Source organism: Canis aureus, chromosome 5 (assembly GCF_053574225.1).
Source record: "Canis aureus isolate CA01 chromosome 5, VMU_Caureus_v.1.0, whole genome shotgun sequence".
NCBI lineage: Eukaryota > Metazoa > Chordata > Mammalia > Carnivora > Canidae > Canis > Canis aureus.
Window position 1 is genome coordinate 37,562,372 of NC_135615.1, and position 26,978 is coordinate 37,589,349.

General features: G+C 56.6%; 1 protein-coding gene across 4 annotated transcripts; it reads right to left on the reverse strand.

The window, feature by feature from the left end:
- Positions 1-582: 582 nt before the first annotated feature.
- Positions 583-26,978, reverse strand: PCDH1 (protocadherin 1). Of its 4 annotated transcripts, XM_077897618.1 has the most exons (6): positions 26,410-26,635; positions 17,348-18,195; positions 12,231-14,426; positions 6,815-7,034; positions 5,819-5,857; positions 4,484-4,622 (listed from the first exon to the last, which is right to left on the reverse strand). In XM_077897618.1, exons 1-5 carry the CDS (start codon positions 26,447-26,449, stop codon positions 5,832-5,834), a joined length of 3,330 nt encoding a protein of 1,109 aa, XP_077753744.1. In that variant the 5' UTR covers positions 26,450-26,635; the 3' UTR covers positions 4,484-4,622; positions 5,819-5,831. The 4 variants fall into 4 exon arrangements, with proteins under 4 accessions (XP_077753743.1, XP_077753745.1, XP_077753742.1 ...); XM_077897617.1 differs by lacking the exons at positions 5,819-5,857; positions 26,410-26,635 and adding an exon at positions 26,963-26,978 and having other exon boundaries at positions 583-4,622; XM_077897619.1 differs by lacking the exon at positions 5,819-5,857 and having other exon boundaries at positions 583-4,622.

Below are 26,978 nucleotides of genomic sequence, written 5' to 3' on the forward strand. Positions count from 1 at the left end.
AAACCGGCGGATCCGGCCTCTGTTCTGCGACCTCTCCCCAGCCGGTGTTTACCCGGGAGCCGGACGGAGGAGGCCGGGGCCGCGGCGGCCCGGAAGCGGGGGGAGGGGAGCGCAGTGGGAGGTCGGGGTGAGACCTTTCCGGGCCCCCTAAATCGACCTCCGGCCCTGGTTCCTGAGCGCGGGAGGGAGCGACAGGCGTGCCTCCAGCCCCTTCTCCCATTCAGTGCGGCAGTTCCTACTTGTTGCCAAACGCGAGGGGAACAGGCAGGGGTTCCCGCCCTTGGAAGAAGGCAGCAGGGCTCACCCCTCCCCAGCGCCCCTCACCCCCCCCCCCCCCCCGCTGCAGGTGGGGCTGCGTGGCCCGGAGCCGGCGGGCCGGGCGGGGGGCCGGGGAGGGAGGCGCAGGCGCTGGCGCTGGCACCGGCGCGGAGCGGGCGTCCGGCCTCGGCCCGCGTCCTCCCGCCGCCGTCCCCGAGCGGCGCGGATCCAGCCCAGCGGGCCCCGTCCGAGGCCTCTAGCCCAGACTTAGCCCCCAGGCTCCCCGGGACGCAGGCCTGAGTGCCCGGAAGAAGCGAGGTGGGGTCCGGTTTTCACACTTTTATTGTAAAGCTCGGGAATAATTACACGGGTCTTCCATTGACAGCTCAGCAAACAAACCGGAAACGAACCGAACCGGAGGGGAGGGGCGGTGCCTGCGCATGCTCGCGGCGGGGGAGGGGCGGTCAGAGAAAGAGAAAGACAGAGACGGAAATCATTACAAATCAACGGGATTGTGCTCGCAGCGCCGGGGGCGGGGCGGGGGAGTAAGGGCGGGGCGGGGGCCCTTCCCGGGAGGAGCGAGGCGGTGGGAAGTGGCACGAACCAAGAGAAACACGACCCCAGTGTGGGCACCCACGAGCCCCAAACCCCCCTCCCCGAACCCCACCCCCCAACACACGAGAGAGACACGGCCCCCCTCCCCACTCCGAAAACCCGAGGAGACACAGTCTCCCTCTCCCCACGGGCAGACACAGCCGCCCGGGGACCCCAAGGGCGAGGCAGAGTCCCCCCTCCCAGAGAAGTCCCACGCGGAGGCGCCCCCTAAGAGACTTTCTCATGGCCAGCAGAAGCCTTCCCAACACCAGGAGACAGCCCACGCCCAAGGAAGAAATGGCTCCAGAGGCCGGATCCTCGGGAGAGAGGTATCGCAGGGCCTCCAGGAGAAAAGACAACTCGGAGCTGCCCAGTCTCATCCCAAAGTGCTGCAGGTCAGAGACACCCCCAGAGGAGAGATGCAGGGAGGGTCAGGAATATCCCTTCCCAGACATGCTTCAGAGATAGCCCCCTTCCCTGGGAAGAGAGATGGCCCAAGACTGACATGCCTTAAGTACTCCCAGGAACCCTGGGAGGAAAACAGGCTCCCCAGAGAGCCTGGGTAGGGGGGAGACATGCTCCCATGGTCCCCGGAGGGAATACATGTCCCTCCAGAGACTCCCAAAGGGAGAGATAGGGCCTAGGGAGCCCCCAGAGGTGAGAGATGCCCCAGAGACCCTCCCCCGGGGATGTGAGACACGCTTCAGGGACCCCCGGAAATATGTCCCCATATACCCTCCCCCTACCAAGAGACATGCTCTGAAGTAGGGGGTTGGGAACCAACTAGGTCCCCTCTAGGAAGACACTGACTGGGTCAGGCTGGGTTTGGGGGGGGGGTCTCCCCTGGCCAAATGTCGTCTATTTGTACATAAAACTGTACGCGACACAAGGCATTGGGGAAGGACTTCACAGACCTAGGACCAACAGGGGTGGTCCCCAGTGCTGTCACCTATCCCCTGCCCACCTTTGGTTTCTCCTCGAGTGCCCAGGTGGTGACAGACTCAGTGCCCTGACCCCAACCAGGGGGCTGGGACTCTGCCTTTGCCTGTGGGAAGGGCTCCTCTGTGCTTCTCAGCCCTCCCAGCCATCTGGGCTACCCCCTTCCTTCTGGCTTCTCCATTGTGCAAAATGCTCCTCTGCCCTTCCACTCAGTGCTCAGGAGTCTCCAAGACCAGGGCAGGGTACCCAGGCCACCAGGGGCTTCCAGGGGAGTCCAGTGACTCCAGGAATGCCTCCTGTCTGGACCACCCTCTCCACCAAGCAAATGGGCCTCATACAATCTTCTTGCCAGAATCCTGACCTCCAGGACCCAGACAGCCCTTGAGGCCACTGCCCCACCAGCTGGGCACCTCATGTTACCAACTCTACCACTATTGCACCTGCCCTGTTTGTGCAGGGGGAAGGGGGCTGTTTCTTTATCAAGCCCCTGGCCCACTTCTGGGCCTCCCCCAGGGAAAGGAGCCTTTGGCCAACCCCCAGACCTGGTTGCTGCTACCTCAGCCCACTCTACCCTCTGCCCTCAATAGAAGGGCTGTGTATGCTGAGGCTACCAGCCTAACAATGCTCTCCTTCCCAGCACTGTTACCCCAAGCCAAGGTAGGGGCAAGGAGCAGAGAATAGGGTGATTCTTCAGGCCCCTAGCTTTCCCGAGGTGCAGTGGGGTCTCTGGGGTTACAGGAGTCAAGACCCCAGCAGCACAGCTCCCAAAGGCACCAGACGACCCAGCAGCCTGTACCCACCCCACCCACCCTTGGGCCGGCCCCCAAGCTTAGACTAAGTCAAGCAAGGGCCATACCCTGAGTCTCCAGCCTCCCAGCCTGGGCCCCTGGGGAGCTGGAGAGGTATGGGCCAAGGCAGTGGGGGTTTCTGGAAGGAAGAGGGACTGAGGCTTTGAGATGGCCACAGTGGGAGATGAGGGCTCTACAGGATGCCCCTCACACCCTGGCCCCCTGAGGTGCAGAAAGCAATCCCACCTCATCATGGCTGACTAGGCTTCTCTGCCCCCCAATCTCCCCACCCCCTCCCCCAGGGGACCCCTGACCCTGGCAAAGGGAAGCCCAACTGGAAGAAGGGGGCCTGGAGCCCAGGGTGCCCTGAGGCAGCGCTTCCCACCCCCTGAGATCAAGGCAATGGTGGTTTTACAGGCTGACGGGTCAGTCATGGCAGGGGCTGGGGGGGGGGGGGCAGGGAGGGGGCAGGGTGCAGGTTCCCCCTGTTGGAGGCAGCAACCAGCCACCCCTTGAGCAAACCTTCCTGCTCCCAACTCACCCAACCAGGCCAGAGGCACAGTCATCCCACCCCTGTCCAGCTGCCCCCCCACAGCCTCAGGGCCCCTCTGTGATGCTCATCTGGATGTGGGGGGGCCAGCCTGAGCGGGGATCCCCCCAACCCAGGGCACAGCGCAACAGTTCCAAAAAAATAGAGATTTGTATTTTTAAAAAAAATTAAATAAAAGCCCAGCTCTGCTGATAGGCGAATGTTACCCCCATCCCCACCCTCACCCACCCATTGTTTCCCTGGCCTGCACCCCCATCCCACTACGGCCCCAGGGGTATTTACAACATGGAACAGTAGAGGCCTGGGGTGGGGGGCACTGCGGCAGGAGGGAGGGGGCACAGGGTAGCCTCCCCCCCCCCAGAGGGGTCCCCCAAGACAACACAACATCAACAAGAAAAGTTGCAAATCAGGCAGAAATGGGGACATCATTCCAAGGTCCTTATATACAGACACTGCATGACCAGCAGGGAAGGAGGTGCCTGGATGGGATCAGGCATGGGCATGTGGCAGGCAGGTGGGCCAGCCCAGGAGCAGTGTAGGAAGACATGGCCTCCACCCCACTCCCACCCCCATCCCCACCCCACCTTTGGTAACAAAAGCCCTTCAGGGAGCCCCTGGCGGTCAAGAGTTTCCTCTGGGAGTTCCCAGGGAGAGGGGCTCCCCGGCTCAGCCCTGAAGCAGGGCTGGAATGGGGACATCCTGTCTCCACCCTGGTCGGCCATGTGGGAAACGATGAGTTAAAAGTGTGTTGCCCACCCTTGACTCCACCATCTGCCCGAGGTGAGGGGGCGTTCCCCTGAAGTGGAGGGAAGGGAGCCTAGTCATTGTGGAGGAGCCCTCTTGGGCACCAGCTTGGGGGAGCCCCATAAAGGGGAAGAAGGGCTCCCAGGGGCTGGGGCTGGGGGATGAAGTGAGGAGAGAGAACCTGGACCCTGCTTGGGGGAAGGGCCTACGTGGTCATGAGGCCAGTACTCACCCCAACCTGGGGCCCTGGCTGGGAAGTCCACACTGGAGGGGTCAGGAGCAGGACCCTGGAATGGGCCCATCTGGGACCTGGCCGGTGGCTGGGAGGGGCAAGGCCACCGACCAGGAGGGGGCTCACAGGTAGATCTCGCGCTTGGCTGTCTGGGCAGACGCCGGTGTGGCTGCAGGTGGGAAGTCCGAGGTCTGGGTCAGGGGGATTTCCTCCAAGGTGGCCGAGTCCTTGCAGGAATCATGGCTACTGTGGGAGAAGGCACTGTAGGAGGGCAGGAGGCGCACAGGGGCCGTTTTGGTGTTCCGGTCTTCCGGGGGGCTGGGGCTGCCGGCGCCCACAGGCTCCTGCCCTCCTCGGTCCTGGTAAGGCACGAAGGTGGAGAGTTTGAGGGCGCTGCTCTTGGTCCGGCGGCTGGGAGATGACTGGCCAGGCATCCAGCATGTGTCGGAGTGGCCAAACTCGCTGCACTCCTGGGTACATGTGCCTGTCATAGCAACGTCAGGCAAAGGGCGCAGGTCTGCAGGACAGAATGGGGAGGACAGTCTTCAGGCAGAGTAACATCACAAAGCTCCACTCCATGGCTTCCCACAGGCACCTACGCCCTGCCTCGAACAGGGGTGCACGCCCCTTTTGCCCACTGAGTTCACAGGCACACACACCCGCAAATAGACACTCTGCCACCATCCACCGCAGGCTCTTCTCTCTCTCTCATACAATTTATCCTTAAATAGATGTGTTTCTCCATCCTCAGCCACCCTCCAGCTCGCCTATCAACACACCCACCAAATCTTCCCTCAGACAGGTGCACAAACACACAACCCATCTACACACTCCCTCATCTATCTCCAGTCAGGCTTAAACAAGCAAGTCTATCCTTAGGGATAAGGAAACCCCCATCCTCATTTAAGGGCACAATATCTCCATTTGTCTGTCTGTCTGTCAGTCGTGCACACTCACACACTCACTCACACACACACATACACACACACATGCCTATCCTCAGATTAGGTATGGACACACAAATCTATACTGGGCATCTCCATCCTCAGATAAAGGTTGGGCACATACTTTCCTTCTGAACCCCCTCAAGCCTCACCGTGCTCCCAGCTGTCCTGGAACCCACCCTAACCCAGCATGGTGAGGCCTTGCTTGAAAGCCAGGGAGAAGGGAGCTTCTGTGTGGGGAGTTCACATAGAAGCACACACCCACATACTCATAAGCACACTCATGCAACCCCTCCCCACCTCACTCCAGCCCCCTATGCCAACCACCACCCTTGGTCTAGTCCCGGCTCCCTGCCCAGAACACCCACGGGAACAGGAGTTGGCCGCCTGACATCAGTAGCCGGTGTGGTTGCTGGGCAGCGGGGGGTCTCCATGGGAACGGCTGGGCCATGAGCACTTCCTGTCATGGTTGCCCCTGTCTGCCCTCGCTCAGGGACAGTACCAGGCGGTGACCCTCCCTGAGGGACATGACTGAGCAGCACTGCCTGGGTCAGAGGCTCCCCGGGTCCCACCCACCCTGGCTTGGCCTCCTGCCAGTGCAAGGTGAGGAGGGGACAGCGCTGTCATTAACCCTCAAAGCACCAAGGCTCTTCAGCTCAGAGTTGAGGGACCCAGCTTGGCACCAAGCAGAGCAAGGGCGCTGGGTGGGCGGGGCTGGGTGCTGGGCCAAATCCCCCAGACCCCAGACCCCAGAGCAGCCCCCACATACCTGGCACTCCACCTCAGGGCCTGCTCCGGCCAGCCGGCTCTGCGCGGGCACAAAAAGGACGAGATGGGCATGAGAGAGAGCACGGAGGGGCAGGGTGGGGCGGAGGGCACTCGGAGACCTAGGGCCTGGGCTGTCAGACAAGGGCCCTGGGCCTGACGGCTGGGTGTGGGACGTCGCAGCGTTTTTGGGGGGGTCAGTTTGGACTGAGGGAGGGGACAAGACCCGAGAGGACAGCTCCAAGTGGGAGAGTCTTTCAGTCCCAAGGGGAACCTTTTTGAGTCTCCTCCTCCAGCGGCTATCACGGATGCCCTCACACACACAAGCATACGTACTACGCACACACACACATTTTGACAGCACATTCACTGTCCATTCCCGCACTGACCTCTGCTCTGGCCCAGACGTCCCTTCTGCCATCACCTTCAAACCCTTCGCAGACCAGCCTTTCCCCTCCCGAGACCTCCCACTCCCTTTCCTCAGCCAGACCCGCTCCGGCTCCTCCCCTCAGGGGAGTGGCATACCCTTTCCAGAGCTCCTCACAGAGGAGCTGGACTCTTGAATCCAGGGTCCCCTCTCTTTTCTCAAGGCCCTCTGACCCCATAAAGGGACCCCCCCATTCCCTCAAGTTTCCCTCACCACCGCCTGAGCCCCTGGCCACTCCTCTCCTAGGCCCCGTTCAGGAAGGCAGTATGATGTGGTGCTGAAGGCAAGGTCTCTGAAGTCAGAGAAGCCTGGGTCTGAATCCCTCCCAGCTCTGTCACTTCCCACATGTTACTTTGGGTAAGTGACTTAACCTCTCTGAACCTCACATGCTTGCACTGTAAAGAGAACAGTGAAGTTCTCACATCAGAGTCGTGAGGATTAAATGAACGTATAGCTCAAAGTACTCAGCACAGTGAGTACTGCTGAACACATGGAAGACATTGTTGAGGTCTCCTCACCATGCTCAGCTGCTACCCATTCCCAGGGGGCCCTGACCATGCTCACACTCCTCACCGTTCTCGGGGTGCTCCATCTCTCCTATGCTGCCATCAGGGGTGGTGCGTTCATAGTGATCCTCAGGCAGAGCCAGGGGACCGAGTCGGGGTCCCGAGGATGACTTGCTGGATGGCGTCTCAGACTCCTCCAGGCCACTGTCATAGTAACTGTGCTGGGATGGGTCCTGCAGCTCTTGGGCCTGACTGGTGGCGGAGAAGGTGACGCGGCGGTGAGGTAACTGCAAGGAGAAGGAGGGTCACTGCTGGCAGGCCAGCCTGCCCCAGAGGCCCACCACCACAGTGATCTCCACCCCCAGCCTGGCCCACCCCAGAGCTCCTGGTCCCCCAGGCCTCAGCAGCGACTGAGAAGAGGCCCAGCTCCCTAGCACAGCAGAGCCCCCAAGGAAGCACAGACCCCGATGGAGGACTGCCCCTTAATTGGGACAGGATAGCCAAGACTACACGCAGCAAGTCCCACCACAGCACAGGCCCCAGTGTTATTATAGCCCCCAGGCCACCACAATAAGCCTAACCCAGTACAACCACTCTCACAGCACAGCTTCCCAGTATTGGCATAGCCTTTAATTCCAGAACAGCCCACACCAGAATAGCACAATACCAGCCAACTCCCCTAATTCCAGCATAGCCTTCAATCACAAGCAAGCTTCCAATTTCTAGAACAGCTTCCTTAAAGCAGTATGAACTTCTCATTCCAAAACAGCTCACCAATACCAAAACAGTTCCCTAATTTCCAAATAGCACCCCTGAACTTCAGCTCCTCACCTGTCTCATTGCTCTTTGGCTTCCCATTGCCTCCATCTAAATGAGATCCCAATGTCTTTCTGATCCTCTGTTCCTACCCCTGCAGTCATGCTGTAGGCAACCTCAGGACTCCCTGCTGCGTCCCCTCCCACTGGCGGGGGGCGGGGGCTTTGTCCCCACTGCATCCCCTTCCAGAGAGGCCTGGGAGAGGAGAATGGTGGGAGGGAGGGAAGAAGGAAAGGGAGCCCGTTGAGAAACCAGGGCCCTTTGGGGGTGGGGAAGCAGAACAATGGAAACTCCCCCATCCTCCAGATCCGGAAGCAGAGTATTAACTGTAGAGGGCAGGGCCCAAGAGGACCTGGGCAGAGGGGGAGGGGTCTGGCATCCATCAGGAATTAGGAAGGCTGGCCTCAAATGGAGACTCCTTCTAGCAAATAGGAAGGAGCTTCTGGGAGGGGACAGGCTTGGACTGGATGTTGGCGTAGGGGCGGTAGAACTGTGCAGGCTGCTCCCAGCCAGCAGCCCCACATGCCTGCTATGGGTTAACGATCCTCCCAGGAACCTGGCAACCTCAGCTTGGCACTTGGCACAACCAACCAGTCACCCAAACGCCCACCTGGGACTGTCACTGATTTTCCTGTCATCCAGAAATTAGGAGTGGTGGAGAGTATAGACACAGGGTCCCCTGGAAGCCAGGAGTGGGAGCAGCTCAGGCCAAGGCCCTGCTGCTGCTAAGACTCCAGCCTCCCTCCAAGCCTCTAAGACTTCACAGGTGCTTTGTCTTTACTCTAAAACCCTCAATAGGAGGTTATCAAGAAGGCCACGAGAGGAGATCCTGGGTTTGCAGACCCATCCTCCTGGTACCTCCTGATCCATCACAGTCTTCATTCCATTCAAGGCAGCTGGGGTGGGGGAGGCTGTCAGGACGAGGAGCTCTTAAGCTGTTGGGAAGGCGGCTCAGAACTGCCTTTCCATCTTGGCTCCCATCTCATCTTCAGGAATAGGCAGCCCTTCTTGGGATCTGTGTTGTGATCCAAAACACCACAGGGTCTGGGTGATGACAGACAAGATCCCCCAAATTGACCTGTGGGTGGGATGTTGTAAAGGGGCATCACCCCCCTGGTCGAAGTGAACAGTCTCCAGGAAGGGTCTGTGAGTCACCGGCCAATCTGGTTGTCAGGGGCTTCTCTTTGCAGTTTTCTCCAAGATGATATAGCCAGCAGTCCTCCCTCCCTAAAAAACCTACACCTGGTAATTCAAAGCTTCAATCCTGCCTACTAGGTGTGTCACTTGGTCCCTTTTGCCTATGATTTTCTTTTTCTATAAAATGGAGGGTTGGGGCATGCTCAACCCTAAACATTCCCTATACATCTATCACTATCAAATCTTAAAAGGCCTAGATCCAAAATCTCTCTGATGCTAGTCCTGAAGTTCTAGACATTTGCTGGGTATTTCCTATTAGCTGTCCTTACTGGCCCTTCAGATTCAACAAGTCTGAAACCCAATTCTTCTTTTTCTTCAATCAGTTTTTGCATGGACAATGATTTCGTCACTATGCCATCACCCAGACACAGATCATGTCCACCTGGGAATGCTGGTAGCTGTGATACTCATTGCCCATCCCTACAGTATATCCAATTATCCTTTGAGTCCTAGAGGTCATTTCTCCCTAAGTTTAGCCAAATCCATCCATCCATTGTCTCCACTGCCACCATCCTAGTCCAGACCTCAGAGTTTCAATCCTGTACCTTCACCTCTACCCCCTTTATACCCACCATACACTCTGGTGAATTTTTTAAAACTCAGTTCATCCAAAACTCATGAGCGCTCATTGCATTCCGCATTAAAGAACTTTTGGCAAGGCATCTGTGTACTCCACAACCTCCAGCTCTTCCTCTCTTGTCTCTCTGCTCCCTCCTGTGCCCTCCACTCTAGCCCTAATACTTACTCCCCTTTCTGCCCTCTCCCTGTCCTCCACTTGGCCATGCTCACTCCTGCCTCAGGAGCTGGCTCACTTGGTTGAACCTCCTGCCCAAGTCCTGCTCATCACTGAAGAGCTGGCTCAAGTTCAACATTTTCCTTCCAGGAGCCCACTCCCATGACCTATGCAGGTTTTCCCATTCCCATACTGTGTTCCTCAGAGAGAGGGAGGGGGCACTGTGGTCAGATACATTTGGAAAACCCAGAGTTTCACAAAAGGTTAGCAGGCCCCTCTTTCTTCAGGCCTCGCAGAGCTTTTAATAGGCCCATGTGATTGTACGTCCCCTACTCCCTACACTGACTTAATCGTGGGACCCCTCTTGTGCAGCATTATGGCTAACAGCAGACTCTGGAGATCAGATTTCCTGATGCTTTGTGTGTGAATTCTGACTCCACCGCTAACCAGTTTTCACTTCTGGAAAATGAGCGTTAATGACTTATGTCACAAAGAGTTATGAGCATCGAATGAGCTAATTCACATAAAGTGCTGAGTATGGTACAATGCACCTCATGTAAAGATTAAAAAAAAAAAAAAGGAAGCACCTAGCAGCAGAAGGAATAGTGGAGCAGCAAGCTGGGGAAAGCTTCACTACGGCACTTCCTGCTCCATGGTCAAGATGCTCAAATGTGTCATCTTTTCACTCCTATGTCTTGTATGTACATGACCACTTCCCCTCAGGGTCTAGTACCATGCTGATCTCACAGGAGAAGCGTGGCCTATGTGTTTTGATGATGACAATGGTGTTGTGGTTTGGTTGTGTCTGAATGTTGGGAAGACATGTTCAATGTGGCTCCACGGATGTGTTGGGTTGCAGCTGAGGAAGAGATAATCCCTCAGACCCTGGGAAAGAAAAGATGAAGAGGCTAAAGGAATAGAAGAGCGACCTGGCGGTAGCAAGGATGAGAACAAGAGAAGAGAGAATGGTAGGTCAGGAGTTGCTGGCTATACCCCTAGAGATGCTTATTTGTCCAGGAGAGATGAGACGTGACTAGATTTCCCTTGCCATACCCCATTCCTCAAAGCCCCCAGGTGTGTTTATTTTGGGGGTACTCCCAGGGCACTGGGGAGTTTGTGGATGGAATCAGAGTAGAGTGCTGGTGCCTTGGACCTCCTGGGAGTGTCTCAAGCCTCTTTAGTTGTCATGGAGACATGTTGCCTCTGGCCTCAGAGACTCCCCCGGGACCTGAGGCCCCTCACCCAGGCTGTAGCCCCAGTGCCCATCAGGCACAGCCAGAGACAGGGCAGACCCAGGAGAGCAAGAAGTGAGAGACGGAGAGAGAGAGAGAGAGAGTGTGTGTGAGTGAGAGCCAGCAGCCCAAGGTGGTCAGAGCAAGATGCTGAAGGAAGGGAAGGGAGGAAGGGCAGGACTAGGGGACCTCAGCCTTGGTCGGAAGGGAGCACCCTAAGAATGGGAATATAGAGCAGGCCAATCCAGAGAACCTGAAGATTCCCTCCCCTCTCCCTGGGCCCTCCCTCCCAGTAGCCCAGGCTGGTGATCATGGTGGGGACACACAGGGCAGGGCCCAGTAATTGTTGGGTATTGAGTGATGTTGAGATGAAGAAGCTGGGAAAGGGACTTTGGAAGATCTCGTCCTGAGGGAAGGTGGCTAGTAGAATCAAGGGCTTCTCTGCCTTCACCTGAGGTGGGCAGGCTGCACTTCACCCTCACCCAGGTGTTCTGGCCTGAGTTCTGTCAGACGCTGCTCAGGTGAGCAGATTGGAAGGGTCAAGTCTCAAGCAGGGGACAAAGGGCAGGACTTGGGTGCAGCTCGCTTGGGTGCTCCTGCCCTTTCTTGGTGGAGGGGGTCATTCCTAGGGAGAAGGCTTCACAAGTATGGAGGGGACACATTGCCAGATGTGGGGGTAGATGGGACGATGGTAAATGAACATAGGGCTGGGGTAGAGGGCAGGTCTAGGAAGTGGGAAGGGGCAAAGAGAAGGGATGGGGAAATTGGGTAGGCACCTAAGGACAAAGGGCCATTTCCAGTCTCTCTCACTCCTTCTCTCAGTTCCAGGAAAATAAGAAACAAAAACTCCAAAAATAGAGAACTTTATTGTCAGGGAAAAGTGTTTGGGACTGGGGAAGGGGAGCCGGGGCCCAGCCCCAGAAGCCTGGGGTGGGGAAGAGGCTGACACAGCACACACAGGAGGCACAAATAGGGAGCCTCCCCCTCCCTGATAGAGTCCCTACCCAGTTACCCAATAGGACCCCAGGTTGCCCTGTTTCCCTTCTAGAGAAGCACCAATGGGTGGTCTCAGCTAGAGACCCAGGTTTGGAGAAGACTCTACTTCTTCACTTTCCTTCCCACCTTCTTGCCTCTGACCCTTCTGCTCACCTGCCCATCAGCCCCCACTGGCAAGACCCAGCAGCTGGTTTGGCATCTTGGGATCTGACAGTCACAGGCCTCTCCCTGTGGGGAGGGGGCAAGAATGCCACAGAGCACACCCTCCCTCAATTTTCACTCAGTCTAACCCTCCATGCCTGGGCGAGGAGGCAGGGTCATCATCAAGGCCCCAGCACCCCCAGATCCTCAGTCCCACCTCCCACCACTGGCTTGGGTCGGCCCCTCTAGGCTGGTGAGCCTGCAAGTTGGATACGCCTGCTTGGTCACTCCCATACCTCAGTCCAGATGGCCCCATGGTAGGGGTGGGGTAGGGGCCGGGGTGTGCTAAGCCGCAAGGGCTGGCCTACCTGCTTGCTGGGGTATTTGGGGGGGTTGGTGCGGTAGCTGTAGTCGGAGTACTGCTCAGAGCCCGTGGACGTGGTGTCACCAGTGCCCACAAATGTGTTTGCGGGTGGCAGGTCCTGCACCACCTGGTGCTTCTTGGAGGCCGAGGGTGACTGGGGCTGCAGCTGGATGGAAGGCAGTGGGGAGTTAGAGCGGTAGTGGCGGCCCAGATCAGGGCTGCCTGGTGGGTAGTTGAGGGGCAGGTGGATGCGGGGGCTATCTCCGGGGGCGTCGCTCATCAGATTGAACTTGAGGGATTTCTGCAGCCCGGCCTCGTCCTCATCTTCCACTGGCTTCACGGGCTTCGGGGACTTGCTCTTCTTGCCCTTGCTTTTGTTGCCCTTGGAGGCTTTGCTGCTGGGCTTGGGGGCATACAGGTCCTTGGTCTCCTTCTTACCGGCCTGGTAGCCACTCTTGGCCTCCCGCTGCCGGCAGTAGCGTACAAGCACTGCCAGGGCAATGAGCAAGGCCACAGCCACGACACCAGCCACCACACCGAAGAGGATGTTGCCACGTTGCTTGGAGCGCTCATATTCTGGATCCCCAGCAATGTCGATGTCCAGTGGCGTGTCCAGGCTGTGGCCCAGCAGGGTCTCCAGAAGCGTGCGGTTGGCCAGGGTCTCATTGACATAAAGGTGGACCAAGGCTGTGCCATAGCGCGGGGGCTTGCCACGGTCACTGACCTTTACCACGAGGCGGTGTAGCCCATGGTGGCGCCGCTCAATCTCCTTCTCAAGGGTGATGGCACCTGAGTGTGACCCAATCTGGAAGAGTCCGTAAGGGTTGCCACCAGCAATGCTGTAGGTCAACTCCGCATTGACACCAGAGTCAATGTCTTCAGCTGTCACCTGGCTGACCGTCTCACCAAGACGGGTCTGGGGGGTCAACAGCTGGTGAGAGGTGTTGGAAGGGGCAGTGATAAAGGGCGCGTTGTCATTCTCATCCAGCACATTGATGGTGACACCAACGTAAGCTGAGCGAGGTGGGACACCACCATCCACTGCCTTCAGCTGGAAGGTATAGGTGCTTTGATGCTCTCGATCAAAGCTCAGGCTGGAGAGGATGGTGCCCGTACCGTTTTGGATAACAAAGTCACCATTGTCCTGCTCCACCGTCAGCTGTACCCGGGCATTCTCCCCTTTGTCCCCATCAATGACAGTCACCATGCCCACTGGACTCAGCGCTGGCATGTTCTCCATCACCGAGAAGTTGTAGCCACTCAGCATAAACTTGGGGTCATTGTCATTGCAATCCAGAACATTGACAAGGACGGTGGCTGTGCCCTGCAGGCTGGGACTGCCCCGGTCAGCTGCCACCACTTTTAACTCATAACTGTCCCGCTGTTCCCGGTCAAGGGATGTCTTCACCCGGATCTCTCCAGTGTCAGGTGAGATGGTGAAGAGGCCCTTGGCAGCCGGCTCAGGCTCCAGAGAGTAAACCAGCTCGGCATTAGAGCCTGAGTCGGCATCGCTGGCAGTGACTTCAGCGACCACTTCACCCGGCTTGTTGTTTTCTGGGAAGGCGACCTCTGTGATGCTCTGTGTGAAGACAGGGGCATTGTCATTGACGTCCACCACCTGGACCTTGAGGGAGTTGGTGCTCGAGAGTGGGGGGTTGCCAGAGTCCACAGCTACAATCTCTATGGTATAGTCTTTGACCTTCTCGTAGTCGAGCGGAGTGGTGGTCTGAAGGAAGTATTTCTTTTTGCTGTCACTTCCTGTCTCACTGGCCTGGCGTAGCTGGAAGGGTACATCATTTGCCACCACACAGGTGACAGCTGCATTCTCTCCCTCATCTCGGTCAGATACCTGCACCAAGGCCACTGCTGTCTCCTCTGCCACATCCTCTGAGATATTGGCCATCCCATCTTGATGGGTCACCAGCCCTATGCCCCGGATCTCAATGGTGGGGGCATTGTCATTCATGTCCTTCACAGTCACTACCACTTGGGCACGGGCACTCTTGGGGTTGGTGCCTCGGTCCTTGGCGAGCACCGAGAAGCGCAGGGTACTTAGGTCCTCACGATCCACGGGGCCCTGTACAGTGATAAGTCCAGTGTTTCTGTCCAGTCGCAGGAGACGCCTCACCACCTCGGGCGCCTGGTGGAACGTGTAGTCAATCTCCGCGTTGGCACCTTGGTCCGAGTCGTTGGCCTTCACCTACAGGGTAGAAAAGGAAAACAAGGAAAACAGGGACGGGTTAGTCTGGGGATGGCAAAGTAAGGGACATGTGTGCTGCCTTGGCAATGAGCATGGCAGATACAATTTATCTAAAGTGACACCCTTTCCAAAAGCAGCACATAGACTGCCCTTTGCCCAAGCCTGACACTAGGGCACAGTACTGACCTCTTTCCCCGAGGAGGAAAGATGCAGCTGGCAAATCCTCAACAGTGTTACAAGTGACTAGTAGAGATGGGACAGGGCACAATTTAACTCCACTTACTGTTCCTGTGCTAGTGTGCCCAAGTATGGGGATGAGGATCCAGTTGCCAACTGGGGCAGCCTTTCCACTCAATTAAACTGGCCTTCAACCTATCTGAAGACCTGGAAAGGTATGAGGCACGTATATATGACATATATGTCTAATATGTGTGCGTGCACTTACATGTGTTCCGAGACTGGGATTACATGTTATTGTGTGAGAAGGCATGTGTTTATGCATGTGTGTGTCTGCTCATGAGTAGAGACCCACATGCCCACCTGGAGGCCACAGGTGAGGGGATTTCTTTTGAAAGCAGCCAGGTAGGGATCTGGGTCAGAAGGAGCCTACCAAGGCCACTGCTCTCTCAAACTGGGGAAACCTGTTTCAGCAGCTTCTTCCCTCCTGGTTGGCGCTGGCTAGGCACCAACTTGAGGAATCTGGGCGGCTGCGAGGGAGGGGTTGGTGGAGGCCACAGAGCCTGCTGGCAGCGGGCTGGGATCCCAGCATCAAACAATGAACTGTCTGTCCCTTTGCAGTGGGCACGCCCTCCCACGCCAATGCCGATGTACACTCGGCCCAAGTCTCTACAAACATGAGTGGTGATGGGGCAGCGGGAACCTGGTGGGAATGGCCATGAGGTACCACCGGTCAGGGAGACAGATGGTTGGAATTATGTCCCAGTCATGCAGAACGTGATGGCACTGGGGGTGGGGGAGCACGGTGGTAAATGGGGAGGACAGGACAGGTAAAATTTGGCAGAGTCTCCAGGGAGCACAGCAAAAGAGTCCTGGGTTCAAATCCCAGATGCACCCAGTTCCCAAGTAACTATGTGACCTTGGGCTAATTTCTCAACCACCACAAGCCTCAGTCTACAAGTGTATAATATGGGATAATAATAGAATCTATTTCATGGGGCTGGGGTGAGAATTAAGTGAGATAATACTTGTAAACATGTCTAACACTGCCTGGTATGTGGCAAGTGTTGCCTAAATAGCACTTATACCTCTTTTCATCCATCCATCCATCTGAAAATCAGTCTCTGAAAATCAGTGCTAACACAGTGCTGGGCACTGCATCTAGCGGAGTCTCAAACCACTGCTGGTCTCCTCTCTTTCCTGTTAGGAATAGGACTTCTTCACAGCGGAGACACCTGGGCAGAGGGCTTCCCAGCTATACCGGTCCCAGCTCACATCCTGTCAAAGCCAAACTCCGTTTCTTCTCATCACCTGCCCTATCCTCATTCTCTCTCTCTGTACATACCTTTTCACGATGATTCCCACTTCTCCCTGTCTCTAGACTGGTCACCCAGCTTCTTATCTATCTCTTACTGTCTTAGCTCCCTCTGTCTCTGTGACTCTTCATTTCTGTCCCTGTTTCCCTCCCAGTCTTGCTCAGCTCTTTCTGCCTCTTTCCAATCCTTCTTTTCTGCCCCTTCTCGAGCCCTGTCTCTGTCCCACTCTCCTGCTTCAGCCTCCTGGAATGGGGTGTAGCTGTTACACACATAGGCTTTGAAGCCAGACTACTGGATGTGGCCAGAGTGGGATGTGAACACATCAGCTGGGTGAGATCAGGCAAGTTTCCAAATCTCTGTGGGCTCAGTTTCCCATCGGTGAAATGGGGATAATGCTTACCTTGTACTGTGAGGATTACATGACATAATATGCATAATGTGTTCAGAACCGTGCCTGGCACCCAGGCTGTTATTATTCACCATCTCTGACTGTCTGTCTCCCTTTTATTCCTGAGTCTGTCTTCTATGTGTTCAAGTCCACCAGCCTCTAAAAAACTGCCTAAAACTCCTCCCCATGCCCCACTTCAATTTAAGGACATGGAATGAAGGGTTTCCCAGGACCATAACGGTGTACAGGGCAGGCTGATCCCTTCTCAGCTCCCTCACTTCAAAGACAGACAGCTTCAGCCCAGGGGGAAGGAGAAAGGAGCTGGGGCTGGCAGGAGGCCAGGGCTGAGATGACAGTGGGAGATACGCCCACCTGTCTGCAGGGACGCTTTCTTTGCTCCCTCCCAGGCCCTGGCCCCACCAAGCTGCCCAGCCCCTGAGGCAGTTCCCATGGAGAAGGGTGCTGAGAACTTCAGCAGAGTTAACCCCCCGCCCCCCGTGCCAGAGCACCCCATTCTCATAAGCACCCTGTGCCTAGGCAAGGAAGCTGGTGTACAGTCAGACATCTGAACACAGTTTTCTAGAGCTCTGAGGACTCACTTGGTTAAAATAATCTCATTTGACTGTTAGGAAGAGGCAAAGAAAGGCTCTGTCCTCTAGCTCAGGAAAATCTCATCTGGTTGGGAAGATATTCTCATCTCTAGAGAGATTGTTCTTGTTCTAACTTGGCTCACCCGGCTGGAGGATGAGCCAAGCCATTTGACTTGGGAGGGGGTTTCTCTTCTCAGGAGTTTCTCCAACTTCGGTCAATTTTGGGGATGGGGGCATTGCTATTCATATGCTATGTCACTCTCACTGAGTAGATTGATAGAGGAAAATTATATCACCTGCTGGGGTAGGAAGGTCTCACCAGATTGGGGCTGGGGAGAAGAGCTCTTACCACAGTATCCTGACAGTTCCCAGAGAAGGGAAGTCTCGCCAGGTTGGGTTGGGCTCCCATTTCTAAAGGTGGGAACCCTGACAGATGGAGGGACCTCTCACCTGGATGACCGAGTGGCCTATGGGGCTGTTCTCAGACAGTTCAGCTTCGTAGGAAGGCCGTTCAAACTTGGGGGCGTTGTCATTGGTGTCAAGCACAGTGACTCGCAGCAGGGCACTGCTGGCACGTGGGGGGCTGCCACCATCCTGCACCTTGATGGTGAGGTCATAGGAATCCCAGCGCTCCCGGTCCAGGTTGCCCATCACGATGAGCTGTGGCTGCTTCCCCTCCTGGTCCTCTGCTACCTGAAGCCCAAATAGCTCCTGGGCCTCGGGCCCGGCCTGCAGCTCATAGGATGCCACACCGTTGGGGCCAGCATCACGGTCAGAGGCCACCGGGATGGGGAAGAGTGAGCCAATGTTGGTGTTCTCCGGGATGGGTAGCATGATGACTGGTGAGGCAAAGTTGGGTGTGTTGTCATTGATGTCCTGTACCTCTATCTGGCCCTCTAACAGCCGGGGACTGCCATTCTGCACGAGGTCCGTAATAGACACCTCAAACTCCAGGATGCAAGGCTCACCAGGGAGCTGGTTCTGGCATTCACGCAGCCCCTCGCGGTCGATAGAGGTCTCAGTGGTGAAGATGTCTCCCGTCTTGCCATCCACTCGCAGGTATGGGGCGCCTACCTCTAGTTTGTACAAGTGGCCCACATCTGGAAAGCCATAGTCAGCTGCGAGGCTCCCAATGAGGGTGTTGGGTGGCTGTTCCTCCGGTACTTTGTACACCACCCGAGTGGCATGACCGGGGGATGCAGCCAGCAGAAGCAGCAGTGCCAGCAGCAACCGTTGCCCGCTGGGGCCTGGGCTGGGCTTCAGGGGCCCCATCCTGGCAGTACCTAGAATCAGGAGGGCTGCAAGGAAAAGAGGCAAAATAGGAGGTCAGCTGGGAAGAGGAACCTGGTGCTGAGGGTTGCCCAATCCAGGCCCTGACTCTCCCTCCCTCTGCTACGTACACACTATCCCATGAAGAGAGCTCAGCCCCAGCCCAGAACCCTGATCCCAGAACCCAGAATCCTGAGTTTCACCCACAGCTGGGTGTAACAGCAGTGTCTGCTCCAGCTGGAGGAGCGGGTAAGGGCCCCGAACAGGTCTAGAGCAGCTCCCGCCCATGGAACGCCCTGACCCTCCTGACACTCCCTCCTCCCTGCTCTCTATTCTGTGCTTTGCCCAACACCTCCTTCTCACCAGCATCCTGCCTTAGTCACCCATGGTAATTACCCTGATACTGAGATATGGAGAGACAGCAAGTAGAAGGGAAAGGCCTTAAGCACCCCTCACATACATGGTAAAAAAGAGACACAAGCTCCCCTAATATTCCCCAGACCCCACACTGAGAGCCACTCAAGATGGTTGGAGGGAACAGAAAGACGTCTCGTTTCTCTTCCTTCTAAGAGGCCAGTCAGTATATGCGTATGAGATATGACATGTTCAGATCTCTCTTTTCTGACGATAATCACCCAGAGTGCCCAATGCCCCCACCACCAGCTTAAACTAGGCACCCATCAGGCCTGGAAACAGCTAGAGTTGAAGAGTAGGAATTAGCCACCTACCTCCCCCAAACACACATTGCCCCCAGCATAGCTCCCAGGACTCCTCCTCCTCCCTCTCTCCCCTGCTCCCACTAGGGGGAGGGAAGACAAGGACAGTTGTGTGGAAAAAGAGTATAGAGGTCAAGATTGGGGTCAAGGCTGTGGTCAGGGCTGACTAGCCCTGGAATTGGCATTGGGAGCTGCCCCAGCCTGTCCTTAGCAACTGCGAGCCCAGCAGGTCTAACTGGGACAGAGCTGCCAATGACACTACCAGCTTTGTCCTGACCACTCCCCTCCAAGCTCTGCTCACAGTCTCTCAGTAAACATCTGGCTCCTATTTAACCCCTCTCTGTACAAACATCTGGCCCCTATTTCATACCTGGCCCCTCCCTCTTTGAATGGTCCAGTCCTATCTCTGACCTGCTCCTCCGTGCCCACCCCCAAATCCTTTCAATTGGAGCCCTGTATGCCATAGCCAACCATAAGCTGCAAGCCCATCACCCCAATAACCCACTTCTGCCTATCGCCCCCTCCCCCCAGCTTTGAGGCTGTGCATTTACAGACCCTAGCCACACCTGCTACTGTCCCAGTCTTGACCCCTTCCTCCTCTCCAACAAAACCATGGCCAGCCCCTGTATTCTAATCCAAAGTCAGGCCCAGCAATTTCAGCAGAGGGCTCAGGTTCGCTTTCTTTTCCCCACCTCCCCACTTGCACCTGAAATACCTGCCTCCCACCTTGAAATCCTAGCTATCCTTGTCATAGACCACACCTACCCCACTTAAGGCAGGTTCTACTCCCCCCACCCCCGGCCCCTCCAAGCCTTCCCAGGCCTCTCCAGCCCATGGTGACCTCTCCTTTCTCCAACTCACAGCCACTATTGTCTGCCCCAATCCCGAGGCAATGAATCACTGAGCTACCTTGGACCCCGCCCGCCCGACTGTGTTGTTCAACCCCAGTACTATGTACCTATTCCTGTGTTCTCTGGCTCTCCTGGCAAACGCCAGACTTCCTGAAGGTAGGGCCAGACTCCCTACCCTCATTCCCTTGCCTCAACCTATGCGTATTCACAAAGCTGGCCACCACGCATTCGATAAACGTTTACTGTGCACTTACAATGTGCTAGGCTCTGTTCTGGGCACTGGGACACAGCGGCATCCAAGATTGACTCAATCTGCTATCCTGGAGCTCACAACAGTTCTAACTCAATGACTATTTGTCATTTCTCTTTGGTTGTAGTCATTTGGCACATGTAAGGAATCAGGGTGGAGAAGACATCAGACAGTCTGAGGAGAACCCCAGCTGTCCATTTCCTGGCTGCTGAGCAGGAGGAAATGATTTAGGGCCATAGTTTCCTTATCTGGAAAATGGGAATAACACCACCTAAATGTCCTAGGAAGTTTGAGATCATGTGGGCTAAATGCCTAGCACACAATAAGTACTCAACAAATGCTCCCTCAAAGTACTTACAACTGTAGTTACGTAGCCATTGGGGAAATAATTTGTCAATTGTCTTTGGAGACTGAGTAGAGAACAGGAGAGCCTCTGTTTTGTTTGTTCCTACAACCTCAGGACCCTGCCCTGGACCTGGCACACAGTAGGCACTCAGTAAGAGCCTCTGAATAACTATTTTAGTTCCTAGAGTTAGCCTATCCTAGCACTTTCTGGGTGGTCACTGCTTATTCCCTTGCCCAATTCCATTACTCTATCAAAGAACCTACTGGGGTCAAATTTAATCCTCTGTTCAGGTCCATAAGCTCTCAGCAAATGCTCATTGAATGCAGATTCCTTACACTGAGTCAAACACTTTGCCTCTTTCAAACACTTCACCTCTTTCACGTAGCATTCCCAAACCACACCTCCTCCCTGGTCACTCCTTGGCAGTAAAGTACTCAACGTATATGAGGCTGTTATCAGATTAGTGCTTGTTCCTAGTTGCAAGCTTAATCACTTTAAAGGAAGGCGGAATTTAGCTAATGCTTCTTTTGGATCCACCCTCCAGCCACTTTCCATCTACCGACATGGACTGGGCACAAGGCTCGTTTTACTTTCAAGCTCCCAACCCAACACACTCCCAGAGGACTGTCTCCAAAGAACCAAAGAACCTCATTCCTTTCTGGGTACCTTAGCCTGCCTCCCGCCCCCCGCTTTGGCACACATACAGCGGATCATCCTGCACACCAATTCCTTGCATAAGTCTTGGCAGGGTGGGGGTTATGGGAATTACTCTAAACGTGACACGGAAGGAGAAATACGGCAGTGACTGTTTGCCTCACTTAGTCTCTCCAGAACAGGGATTCTAAACCTTTTTAGATCACAGCCCTCTTTATGAATTTTATGAAACTACTGTACAGGTTTTTCTAAGAAAAATGAATGCTCACAAATTTTGGCTATAAATTCAGAGATCTGTTGTCTGACAGAGTCAGGGTGACTTTGATTTGTAGCAGCTCTGAAGTGCTACAGAGTACGCCCTTCCTTCCCCCTCTCAGGGTCACAACCCAGGGCTCTAACCCCTCAGGCCTACCAGGTAGCACAGACACTGTAAGACCCTCACCCCACCCCCACACATTCTTTTTCTGTCTCACACATTCACCCTGTCACCCTTAGGAGATATCTTATCTCCAACCATCATAGTCAGAAAAGGATTATGGTATACAACTTCTGAGTTGGAAAGAGAACCACAGAAATATCTAAAGCCAGGAAGGTATGGGGAAAAGGATGTTTCTGGGAGGTAGGAATTTGGGGAACATGGGTTTGGAGGGGTGGCTACTCAGAGAGAGGGCAAGAGTTGAAGAAGGTTTAAGGCATCTGGGAAGTTCCTTTAAAATGAGTATTATCAGCAACCCCCACCAGGAATTCTGATTCTGGGGGAGGGACTTGGAGAATCCTCCAGGCAGTAGAGTGGAAGCAACAGGATGCACCATGAGGGAACTATGATCTCTGAGATGTACTAGGTCCTTGGATTTAAGAAAGAAGTGCAAATTCTCCTGCCACCTTTACCACCATCATCGCTGTCATCATCATCATCATCCCAGCCAACATGCTCCATTCACATACATTATCCCATCTAATCCTCCCCACCCTCTGAAACAGGTACTTTATTATCACACCACTCTCCATTGTACAGATGATAAAATTGAGGCTCAGAAAGAATCACGAACTGTCTCAGGTCACGGGAGTAGTAAGCAGAGTCAAGATTTGAGAAATAAGAATGCCTCTTCACATCCATAGGGCTAGGGGAAAGGCTGGATGCAGGGGAAGGAAAATCAACAGAAATCACAGAAGATAGACTATGTTGGCTGAGTAGTGACCCCCACCCCCACCCTGGGCTGCCAAACTTGCCAGGCAAGGAAAGAAAGAAAGAAAGAAGGCTTGGGGTTCAAGGACTGAAAAACCCCAAGCCTCCCAGCCTGTAGCTGTCTTCCCCCTATTCCCACCCCCAGAGGTCCTAGGGATGCAGGGACAGAGTCAGAGGAGCCAGGAGCAGCAGTGAGGCAGCCGTTTCTCAGCCCTGCCCCCACCATCCCTGAACTTTGCCCAGGTGGTTGGTTATTGAGTCATTAGTTCCAGGGGACAGCTTTTGAAGTGATTGGTGTTTTATCTGCCCTTGCCCAGGCCCTGGCTGCCTTCCTAGCAAGGGTGTCCCCACCTCTGCCCAGTGACATAGGCACCCAGGACCCTGAGAAGCAGAGCTACAGCATACACAGTGACTCATTCTTCTCAGGCCTGAGGAGAGCAGTGAGGTATGAGGGAGCAGAGTCCAGGGAAAGCCAATCTGTGTCAACATGTTGGGGGGTGGGGAGGATAGCAATGAGGGTTCACCTGGAACCTTTATTTCCAGCGCCCCGGGAGACCAGGGCCCACTTTCTGCTGAATGCTAAAACGCCCAGAGGCAGCCATCAGTGTCCCAGTGACCAAGTCAGCTGTGACCCCCGACACTTACCCCTGCACTGTTACACAACAACCACTGCCACCGGGGGCACACAAATCAAAGGACAAAGCCAACCTCTGCGAGAGAGAGAGAGAGAGAGAGAGAGAGAGAGAGAGAGAGAGAGAGAGAGAGGGAGAGAGAGAAAGAGAGAGAGAGAAGGGTAAGCCTTAGCGGGGCTGTGTGGGGTGGAGCTGTTCAGAGGCTTCCCACAGTGAACAAGTGCACAGCTCTCAGCTCCTCTCCCCTCTCTTTCACAGCCCTCTATTAGCCTCTGCAGGGCTTCCAGGCACCTGCATTCTTGAGTCAGATTGTCGGGGTTCAAACCCTTGCTCCACCACTTCCTAGCCATGTGACCTCGGCCAGGTGACTTCACCTTTCTGAACCTATCTGAACCTATTTCCATATTGTGAAATGGAAATAATAAATTTTGCCTCTTGGAAGTTATTTGGGAGATGAGATCTGTTGCATTAAAATCTGGGATCCCTGGGTGGCGCAGAGGTTTGGCGCCCGCCTTTGGCCCAGGGTGCGATCCTGGAGACCCAGGATCGAATCCCACATCGGGCTCCCGGTGCATGGAGCCTGCTTCTCCCTCTGCCTATGTCTCTGCCTCTCTCTCTTTCTCTCTCTGTGACTATCATAAATAAATAAAAATTAAAAAAAATTAAAAAAAATCTATTATACTGTAAAGGATATATATATATATAACTGAATAGAGCATTTTATTTCCAGCACCAGGCACACAGTAGGTATTCACTGGCTCAGTAAATAAATGAACCCATCTCCTGCTAGTTGGGAAGACCTATGAAGACAAGTTTGGTGTTTATCTTGCCAATACACTGCATCCTCAACCACCCACTATGGGCCCTGGCAGATACAGATAGCAGGTGCTCAATACATTGTTGAAAGAATCTCACTCTGCAGCACCAGCTACCCTTGTTCACAGGAGGGGCAGCCCTAACCATAGGAGAAGGGCCTCCTCCATCTCCGACCCCCATCCCAAGGCCCTCTCCTGGTGCTTCCACCCCTTTTCTCCCAGCAGTGAGCTCACCATCTCTCTCTCTCTAGCCCAGATCCCCTGACCAAGTAGCCACAGCAGCAGCCCCTCTGCTGGCAAGATGCCAGACCAGCAAGACATCCTCTTCCAGCTGAAGTCCCTCTCTGAACCGGGTTAGCAGAGAGAGGAGAAACAACGCTGCTAGAACTGAAACTACATCTCTTCCGCTACCACACTACCCCTGCCTATCTCGGAGGCCCTTCTCGGCCCTGACCCCTGATTCCACTCCATGCCCTGGTCTAGTTGTAAGCACAGATTTCAATTCTCCTAGACCTCCACATCAAGAAAGTAGCCCCCATCTCCAGACTGTCACAAACACCTGAGCGCGCTCTTTCTTGGCAGCTACCGAAGGTTGGCCCAGAGCGGGTAATGAAAGGCTCCCTCGGTCTTCCGATGTCCCGGACTCCGTCGCCGCCGGGCAGCCCCGTCTACACCGCTGCGGTCACCGGGCGCTCCCCCGCACACACCCGGAGCGCGGGCGTCTCCTCCCAGAGGACGCAGCTGTGTTGGGGGCGGCTGGGGGTGGGGTGGGGACGGCTGTTCCTCCACCATCCTCGGACTCGGGCGGCCCCACCCCCACCCCAGCGACACGGGGCCTTCGGGAGCTCAAGGCGAGGCGGGGGCCCCTTGCGCCCCCTGCCCGAGGGGCCGCCGCGGGGAATCTCTACTCCTCCGCACCTCGGGCCTCTGCCTGGGGTCCCCGGCCAGCCGGCGTCGGCGGGAGGCGAACAGCGGGCGCCGGGAGGGGGCGGGGAGGGAGCCGGCGCCCGAATCACAAAGCGCGGCGAGCCGGGCCGGGTGGGGACTCTCTCCCGAAACGGACCCTCTCACGGCAAGTGGAAACGGGTCTTTGCCCCGCGCTCAATCCTCAGAGACCTCAACGCTGCACCGACTATTTCCAGCAAGAAGAAACAGTCGCCAATCACCGCCGGGGAAACTGAGGCCAGAAGTCTGGGCTCCCGAGGGTAGCCGAGTCCATCTTGCCCACCAGTTTTGCTCCTGCGCGAGCCGCGATCTCCCGTCGGGCCCCAGGGTCTGCCCGCGCGTACTGCTCGGGCCTGCAGCCTGCAGCCGGCAGCCGGCGGAGGGGGCGTCCAGGTGTGAGAGGGACACAGGTGTGCGAGACCCAGGTGTGCTGGGGACCCAGGTGGCTCGCAGAACGCAGCTAAATGGCCCGAAGAGGGTTGCAAACACTGCCCCAGGCTTGCACCCTCTGCAAAGGGACCTAGGGCCTTGAAGCCCGGGGGAGCCGGGATGGCGCGGCCTGCCAGTCCAGCCTGTTCCGGGAATACCCGGCCGGCCGGCCCGGAGTGGGGGCGGGGAGGCGCAGGCGGGGAAGCCGGTCTGGGCAGCCCCCAGGGTTCCCAGGTGCTGATATTCACAATAACAATGTCGTGATTAAGATGAAGGGGCGCCAGGGGCTCGCCGACAGCCCCGCGGCTTCCCAGGACGGAATCCCTCCGGCCTCCGAGGGAGAGAGACTGAGCGTGTGTTTGTGTGTATAGGCTGCAAGGTGTAATGTGACACTGTTGGTGTAAGGTGTGTGTGAAACCCAGTGTTAAGATGCGTGAAGCCGTGGATTCTGGGTTTGCACCCGTGAGGCGCCGCTGTAGATTCTACTTTCTGTGTTAGGGTGTGTGCTGTCAAGGCGTGTGCTGAGACACCGGGGTTGTGTTTATGTGGGTGCAGTGGAGGAGGGGAAGCGAGACCAGTGTTGTGTATCTATGTTCTGGCCAAGGAGTGGGTAACATAATTGATGTTAGGGTGTGTTCCTTAAAGGAATATGTATGTGCTAGGTTAGGTTTTGAGTGTTCGTCAGGCGCACTGTGTCCGTGACACTCATACTCGAGGGCACGGGATTGTGTGTGTCCATGTCGCCGAATGTCACACCCGGTTGTGCCCTGGTGCTCTCTTATGGCCATGGGTTGTGTGTCCGTGCTGCTGAGCGTGCAGACGCTGAAGCGGATTCTGAGCTAGCGACGGGGCCCCAGCGGGCGCTGGTGTGCGGGAGGTATGTCGGTGTGCACATATGTACGGATGTATGTATGCGTGTTCGTATGTCCGTGGTCCGGCCCTCCGCGTGCCCGCGGGGAGCTGGAAGCGCCCGAGGGAGCGGAGCTGGTCGCCCAACAAGTGTGTGTGTGTGCGTGTGTGTGTGTGCGTGTGCGTGGTGTCTGAGGGTCCTCGCCTGCTTCGTCCTCCGGGAGCCCCCTCCCCCTCAAGCTGGGGACTGCGCGCCTCCCCCAACCACCTCCATTCGGCGCGCTCCTGGAGTCCCCCCATTCCCCGCGGCTCCAAACGCGCAGGGGTGCGGGACGCAGGGGCACAGGTCCGGCTCAGCACCCCTCTCCTCGCCCCGCGCTCGCCGCGGACTTCGGAGGCCGGAGTGTCCCGACCTCAGCCCCCAGCCGCCCCCGCCTCAGCCCCGGCGCGCTGAGCACCGCCCGGGCCCCCGTGGCCTCGCGCCGCTGAGCCCCCCTCCCGCAGCTCCCGCCGGCTATGGCCGCTCCCGACCGGGAGCCGCCGCCGCCTCCACCGCCACCGGATCCTTACCCGCCTCGGGGCAGCGCGGGCCGCCGGCCCCGCTGTCCATGAGCCGCCACCGGCCCCGGCCCGGGCTGCGGCTCGCACCGCGGGGGCTGGCGCTGCGGTTCAGGCTCCGGCTCCGGCTGGCTCCGGGCACGGCAGCCCCGGCGGCTTCGCGTCCGCGCCGCGCTCCCGCTGCCCGAATGTGTGAGGCGGCGGCGGCGGCGGCGGCGGCGGCGGCAGCGGCGGCGGCGGCGGCGGCGGAGCCAGCAGCGAGCGGAGCGCACAGCCCGGCCCGCCCCCTCCCTCCCCCTCCCTCCCGGCCCGCCCGCCCGCCTCCCCGCCCTCCCCCCCCCCCCGGCCGGGAGGTGGAGCTCGGGACCGTTCTGGTCCCTCTGGGAGGGGACCCCGAGCACCGCTCCCCAAAGCCACGACCCCCCTCCGCTGTCTCCTCCCTACCCGGGACCCGAATACCCAGCGCGTCCCCTCCCTGGCTCTTCGCGGTGCCGAATCCCACCCGAGCCCCCAGCTGGGACCGCCTGCATTCCGCTCCCAACCTCGCTCAACACCTGTCCCCTACCCCGCCTCCCGGGAAG